This window comes from Centruroides sculpturatus, unplaced genomic scaffold (genome assembly GCF_000671375.1).
Source record: "Centruroides sculpturatus isolate CEXI.00-Female unplaced genomic scaffold, Cexi_2.0 scaffold2220, whole genome shotgun sequence".
Taxonomy (NCBI): Eukaryota; Metazoa; Arthropoda; class Arachnida; order Scorpiones; family Buthidae; genus Centruroides; species Centruroides sculpturatus.
In genome coordinates this window covers 1-7,022 of record NW_019386468.1, presented here as the reverse complement: position 1 = coordinate 7,022, position 7,022 = coordinate 1, and the positions used below count along the sequence as shown (strand labels likewise).

General features: G+C 26.5%; 2 protein-coding genes across 14 annotated transcripts; both read left to right on the top strand.

The window, feature by feature from the left end:
* The first annotated feature begins 1,429 nt into the window (after positions 1-1,429).
* Positions 1,430-3,528, top strand: LOC111615077. 6 transcript variants are annotated; one of them, XM_023356463.1, is made up of 4 exons: positions 1,430-1,519; positions 1,604-1,702; positions 1,805-2,447; positions 2,736-3,528. In XM_023356463.1, the coding sequence occupies exons 1-4, from the start codon at positions 1,495-1,497 to the stop codon at positions 3,373-3,375; spliced, it is 1,407 nt and encodes a 468-aa protein (XP_023212231.1). In that variant the 5' UTR covers positions 1,430-1,494; the 3' UTR covers positions 3,376-3,528. The 6 variants fall into 6 exon arrangements, with proteins under 6 accessions (XP_023212231.1, XP_023212233.1, XP_023212229.1 ...); XM_023356465.1 differs by having other exon boundaries at positions 1,434-1,702; positions 1,805-1,965; positions 2,080-2,447; XM_023356461.1 differs by having other exon boundaries at positions 1,434-1,702; positions 1,805-2,242; positions 2,312-2,447.
* Positions 3,529-3,576: 48 nt separating this feature from the next.
* Positions 3,577-6,165, top strand: LOC111615075. 8 transcript variants are annotated; one of them, XM_023356459.1, is made up of 5 exons: positions 3,577-3,916; positions 4,064-4,156; positions 4,241-4,339; positions 4,442-5,084; positions 5,373-6,165. In XM_023356459.1, the coding sequence occupies exons 1-5, from the start codon at positions 3,712-3,714 to the stop codon at positions 6,010-6,012; spliced, it is 1,680 nt and encodes a 559-aa protein (XP_023212227.1). In that variant the 5' UTR covers positions 3,577-3,711; the 3' UTR covers positions 6,013-6,165. The 8 variants fall into 8 exon arrangements, with proteins under 8 accessions (XP_023212227.1, XP_023212226.1, XP_023212222.1 ...); XM_023356458.1 differs by having other exon boundaries at positions 4,064-4,339; XM_023356454.1 differs by having other exon boundaries at positions 3,577-4,156.
* The last annotated feature ends 857 nt before the right edge of the window (positions 6,166-7,022 follow it).

Genomic DNA, 7,022 nt, shown 5'->3' with positions numbered 1-7,022 from the left:
CTTTAAGTAGGAACAGCGATATATTTTCGTGATTACGAATAATATAATCTCAATCTAATTTTTGATATTTTATAATGTGACACCAAGACAGTTGACATTGGAAATTGTCAATAAACTGTTGGTCAAGTTTTTGGTAGCGAGAAACAAAATTCCAGTTTAAGTCATTTTCTAATTCAGGTAAATTCTTTGTATTTAATTGTTGGTATTTAAAATTTTTTAAATATCAAATCTATGCATGAAGATAACAATAAAATTGTCTGAAAGAGTTTGAAATTTCGCAACTTTATTCCAATCAAGATGGTCTGAAAAATTGGTTAGAAATTGTTCATTTAATTGCTGGTATTGGCAGATTAAATCCCATTTTGCATAATCAATATGTTGTATGATAAACAAGACTGTGAATTTGTAATTTTTCATATGTATTTTCAATTTAACTTATCCGCAAATTCTGAAAAAAACGTGTTAGATAAATCACATCGTTGACTGACGATACCCCAATTAATATAATTTTTAAAATGACGAATAGTATTATCTTTTAATGGTGAAAAGGTTTCCCAGTTGATAAGAGATTGTGAATTGTTTAAAAAGAAATAAACAATTCATTTATAATATTTGTTTATTTGAATACAGATTTAAAATTCAATACAAAATAATTCAAGTAATAATTGAGTACAGACAAGTTAATTTTCATTACAGTCTCCCAAACCTTCTTTTTGAGAAAAGAGAATTTCATTAGTCTTCAAAACATTCTTTTTGGGAAAAGGCAATACGGTACATTCTCCGAAGCCTTTTTCATTTCTGTCAGTGATGTCTAATGAATCTGTTTCTAAAAAAGTTGAATGCATAATTTTTTCAAATATTAATTATGTGATGGGTGTTCCAGGTTCAAAAATAATAATTTCTGGTCCAAAATTATACATTAAGACTCCAATGTTTCCACGATAGTCACAATCGATAACTCCCGTATTAATTATAATGTTATTTAGAGATAAAAAAAGATTTTGGGGCAATTCTAGCATAACAGTTATTTGGCATTTCTATAGCTAAATCTGTAAATATTACTTTTTGTTCATTCGGATTAATTTCAAATCCATTAACACAAAACATATCATATCCGGCTGCTCCCATAGAAGCCTTTTTCGGAATTTTTACATTTTAAGATAACTTTTTAAAATATACAAATTCTAGAAAATAAAATATTTATTATTACATTTTATAAAAGATTTGTTGAATATCAATAATGCTATTTTATGAAAAATCGGATATATTATTAAACACACAACATTTATTAATTAAATGTTTAGAAAAAATAATAATATTCTATTTAACCTCTATAAATATAATTTCTTTCAGTATCTACAAAATAAAAATTATATAAAAAATAAAAATACTAAATTGTTTAAATTATTTGGTTATCCATTACAAGAAGAAAGTGTTGAATGGCAGAAAAATCTGGTCCAAAACTTATCATCGAAAGAAATACCAGAGGATTATATGCGGTTTTTATCATATGGAGCTGGTATGAATTTTCCTTTTTCTAGTGGAATAGTAAATACGATTGCAGATATTGAAGATGCAATTTTTCACTGTAATCTTCAAAAAGAAGAAAAAGATGAAATTAGAATTAAAATTTGTGAAGATTTAAAAAAACTGGAAATCAAGAAAGGGCGCATTCAGGATCATAGAGCAAGACATTATATAGGTAAATACAATAGAATTAATAAATTTATTAAAAAACATAATTTATGTTTGTTAAAAGCAGATAAATCAAATCAAATAGTGATTATGGATTTATACGAATTAGAGAATAAGAAACAAGAAATAATATCTGAAGGAAGTTTTAAAAAGTTAGAAAAAGACCCGTTTAATGAAATACAAAGAACATTAACAAGAAAATTGAAGAAATTTGTGAAAGAAGGTCATATCCAGGCGAGTCAAAGTAAAGAAATACTTTCAAAGGAAAACGTAAGAATTCCTAAATTAACTGTCAGAATTAAAACACATAAACAAAATAAATGTAGACCAATCATAGACTTTAGATTCACATTATTATATAATTTAGAAATCTTTATTAAAAAGATATTACAGGATATACAAATTTCGAAATATGCAGTTAAAAATGCTGATGATTTAATTACAAAATTGCAAAAAGGTGTAATCTTGTCTAATTATAAATTGATGAGTTTGGATATAACATCTATGTACCCTTCTATTACTAAAGATATGATTTTGAGCAGTTTACGTAAGTATGGTGTTCCTGATTATTTAAAGGATTTAATTACTTTCACATTAGATAATAATTATTTTACAGTGAAGGAAAAGAACTTTTATCGACAAACAGAAGGTATTTCGATGGGCTCCGTAATAGGACCGAAATTAGCAGAAATTTATATGCTGGATGTGGACATGATTCTTTCAACATTAAATGGAGTTATGTTTTTTGCAAGGTACGTCGATGATATTTTAATAGTGTACGATAGTACACTAACAACAAACTTACAAATTTTGGAACAAGCTAATAAAATTAATTTGAATATTAAATTTACTCAAGAGCATGAATTAAATAATCAATTAAGTTATTTAGATATAACAATTAAAAGATTTGAAGATCATTTGGAATACTGTAAATTTGAAAAACCGTGTAATACGAGAAAAGTAATTAATTATAGATCATACTGTCCTTTAAATCAAAAATATAATGTATACCTGATGGAAATAACAAAGATTTTTTCTAGAACAACAAATATAGATAAAAGAAAAGAAGAAATTGAAGATACACATAAGAAATACATCTTAAATGGATATCCAAAAAGATTACTAAATGATTGGTTCCACAGATTTTTAAGAAACAGGTTTAAAGTTAAACGTTGTCAAGAAATAATAAAGTATGTATCATTTCCGTATATAAAAGGTATTTATGAAAAATATAATAACTTCTTTAATCATAAATTAATTAGATTGGCTCCATCCTTAAATAACAGGTTATCAAATATGATGATCATCAGAAATAATGCTAAAGATATATTAGAAGAAGAAGGTGTTGTTTATCGGATAGAATGCACGTGTAACAATCCTAGTTTTTACGTCGGTGAAACAAAACGAAGATTAAGGATCAGACTGTCGGAACATTTGGCTGCCGTAAGGTTGAAAATGAGTAATTCTCCTGTCTTCCAACATTGTAATAGTAATAATTGTCAGATTAATATTAATAAATTAAAAATAATTTTTAAGGAAAAAAATATTGTAAAGCGAAAGGTAAAAGAACACTTCGCTATAATTATGCAAAACAATAATGTTAATTTAAATACCGGAATGTTAACAGCGGCATGCTGGGAGTTTTTTGTTAACTGTATAAGTGGCTCTTCAATGAGTTGACTGTTTGAACGTAGATTTTGTGCTGTAAGCCCCACTGAAGAGGCCATAGGCGAAATGCATTTGGGAAGCTTGTTAGTAATGATGTAAATAAAAATTTTTTTCTCTCTGCAGATTATTTTCTTTTTTATACCTTTTTAAACTCTGTTTTTTAAAGATTTTATAGTCATTATTGGCTTGTTTTTTTGAAAAATTGAAGTTTTATATTATCCAAAAGTCAGAAAGGAAAGAAAAATATAATTTTTTCGTAATTTTACATTTTATGTAAGAAAACAAAAGAAGAAATTTTCTGACTCCATTGAATTTTTATAACTTTTTTGGAATTATAGTTTTTTAGGAATGATGGATCCGGATAAAGGGTTGGAGAGATTATATGAGCAGAGAGAAAGATACATTAAAGATGTACAGTTCTTCAGATGTCATCTACGAGAAGAAACCACTTTAAAAACACTTCAACTGAGGAAATCCATCAGAAAAGATATTTGTAGAGAAGATGTGTGGAAGATAGAGAGATTAATTTTGAAATCAGTTATTAGAAAGAAAGGTAAATCTATTGGATTTATATCAAAGCAAATTAAGTCTCTTAAAAAAGATTTAAATCAAAATTTAATTTTAGATTCTTATAAAAATAAAAATTACATAAAAAATAAAAATACTAAATTGTTTAAACTATTTGGTTATCCATTACAAGAAGAAAGTGTTGAATGGCAGAAAAATCTGGTCCAAAACTTATCATCGAAAGAAATACCAGAGGATTATATGCGGTTTTTATCATATGGAGCTGGTATGAATTTTCCTTTTTCTAGTGGAATAGTAAATACGATTGCAGATATTGAAGATGCAATTTTTCACTGTAATCTTCAAAAAGAAGAAAAAGATGAAATTAGAATTAAAATTTGTGAAGATTTAAAAAAACTGGAAATCAAGAAAGGGCGCATTCAGGATCATAGAGCAAGACATTATATAGGTAAATACAATAGAATTAATAAATTTATTAAAAAACATAATTTATGTTTGTTAAAAGCAGATAAATCAAATCAAATAGTGATTATGGATTTATACGAATTAGAGAATAAGAAACAAGAAATAATATCTGAAGGAAGTTTTAAAAAGTTAGAAAAAGACCCGTTTAATGAAATACAAAGAACATTAACAAGAAAATTGAAGAAATTTGTGAAAGAAGGTCATATCCAGGCGAGTCAAAGTAAAGAAATACTTTCAAAGGAAAACGTAAGAATTCCTAAATTAACTGTCAGAATTAAAACACATAAACAAAATAAATGTAGACCAATCATAGACTTTAGATTCACATTATTATATAATTTAGAAATCTTTATTAAAAAGATATTACAGGATATACAAATTTCGAAATATGCAGTTAAAAATGCTGATGATTTAATTACAAAATTGCAAAAAGGTGTAATCTTGTCTAATTATAAATTGATGAGTTTGGATATAACATCTATGTACCCTTCTATTACTAAAGATATGATTTTGAGCAGTTTACGTAAGTATGGTGTTCCTGATTATTTAAAGGATTTAATTACTTTCACATTAGATAATAATTATTTTACAGTGAAGGAAAAGAACTTTTATCGACAAACAGAAGGTATTTCGATGGGCTCCGTAATAGGACCGAAATTAGCAGAAATTTATATGCTGGATGTGGACATGATTCTTTCAACATTAAATGGAGTTATGTTTTTTGCAAGGTACGTCGATGATATTTTAATAGTGTACGATAGTACACTAACAACAAACTTACAAATTTTGGAACAAGCTAATAAAATTAATTTGAATATTAAATTTACTCAAGAGCATGAATTAAATAATCAATTAAGTTATTTAGATATAACAATTAAAAGATTTGAAGATCATTTGGAATACTGTAAATTTGAAAAACCGTGTAATACGAGAAAAGTAATTAATTATAGATCATACTGTCCTTTAAATCAAAAATATAATGTATACCTGATGGAAATAACAAAGATTTTTTCTAGAACAACAAATATAGATAAAAGAAAAGAAGAAATTGAAGATACACATAAGAAATACATCTTAAATGGATATCCAAAAAGATTACTAAATGATTGGTTCCACAGATTTTTAAGAAACAGGTTTAAAGTTAAACGTTGTCAAGAAATAATAAAGTATGTATCATTTCCGTATATAAAAGGTATTTATGAAAAATATAATAACTTCTTTAATCATAAATTAATTAGATTGGCTCCATCCTTAAATAACAGGTTATCAAATATGATGATCATCAGAAATAATGCTAAAGATATATTAGAAGAAGAAGGTGTTGTTTATCGGATAGAATGCACGTGTAACAATCCTAGTTTTTACGTCGGTGAAACAAAACGAAGATTAAGGATCAGACTGTCGGAACATTTGGCTGCCGTAAGGTTGAAAATGAGTAATTCTCCTGTCTTCCAACATTGTAATAGTAATAATTGTCAGATTAATATTAATAAATTAAAAATAATTTTTAAGGAAAAAAATATTGTAAAGCGAAAGGTAAAAGAACACTTCGCTATAATTATGCAAAACAATAATGTTAATTTAAATACCGGAATGTTAACAGCGGCATGCTGGGAGTTTTTTGTTAACTGTATAAGTGGCTCTTCAATGAGTTGACTGTTTGAACGTAGATTTTGTGCTGTAAGCCCCACTGAAGAGGCCATAGGCGAAATGCATTTGGGAAGCTTGTTAGTAATGATGTAAATAAAAATTTTTTTCTCTCTGCAGATTATTTTCTTTTTTATACCTTTTTAAACTCTGTTTTTTAAAGATTTTATAGTCATTATTGGCTTGTTTTTTTGAAAAATTGAAGTTTTATATTATCCAAAAGTCAGAAAGGAAAGAAAAATATAATTTTTTCGTAATTTTACATTTTATGTAAGAAAACAAAAGAAGAAATTTTCTGACTCCATTGAATTTTTATAACTTTTTTGGAATTATAGTTTTTTAGGAATGATGGATCCGGATAAAGGGTTGGAGAGATTATATGAGCAGAGAGAAAGATACATTAAAGATGTACAGTTCTTCAGATGTCATCTACGAGAAGAAACCACTTTAAAAACACTTCAACTGAGGAAATCCATCAGAAAAGATATTTGTAGAGAAGATGTGTGGAAGATAGAGAGATTAATTTTGAAATCAGTTATTAGAAAGAAAGGTAAATCTATTGGATTTATATCAAAGCAAATTAAGTCTCTTAAAAAAGATTTAAATCAAAATTTAATTTTAGATTCTTATAAAAATAAAAATTACATAAAAAATAAAAATACTAAATTGTTTAAGCTATTTGGTTATCCATTACAAGAAGAAAGTGTTGAATGGCAGAAAAATCTGGTCCAAAACTTATCATCGAAAGAACTACCAGAGGATTATATGCGGTTTTTATCATATGGAGCTGGTATGAATTTTCCTTTTTCTAGTGGAATAGTAAATACTATCGCAGATATTGAAAATGCAATTTTTCACTGTAATCTTCAAAAAGAAGAAAAAGATGAAATTAGAATTAAAATTTGTGAAGATTTAAAAAAACTGGAAATCAAGAAAGGGCGCATTCAGGATCATAGAGCAAGACATTATATAGGTAAATACAATAGAATTAATAAATTTATGAAAAAACATAATTTATG

Coding starts and splice junctions, on each gene's coding strand:
- LOC111615077 (XM_023356460.1), top strand. CDS start 1,495: ATGCGGTTTTTATCATATGGAGCTGGTATGAATTTTCCTTTTTCTAGT. Junction 1,703..1,804: donor TAGAGCAAGACATTATATAG/GTAAATACAATA, acceptor TATACGAATTAG/AGAATAAGAAACAAGAAATA. Junction 2,448..2,735: donor GGAGTTATGTTTTTTGCAAG/GTACGTCGATGA, acceptor GATTTTTTCTAG/AACAACAAATATAGATAAAA.
- LOC111615075 (XM_023356451.1), top strand. CDS start 3,712: ATGATGGATCCGGATAAAGGGTTGGAGAGATTATATGAGCAGAGAGAA. Junction 4,340..4,441: donor TAGAGCAAGACATTATATAG/GTAAATACAATA, acceptor TATACGAATTAG/AGAATAAGAAACAAGAAATA. Junction 5,085..5,372: donor GGAGTTATGTTTTTTGCAAG/GTACGTCGATGA, acceptor GATTTTTTCTAG/AACAACAAATATAGATAAAA.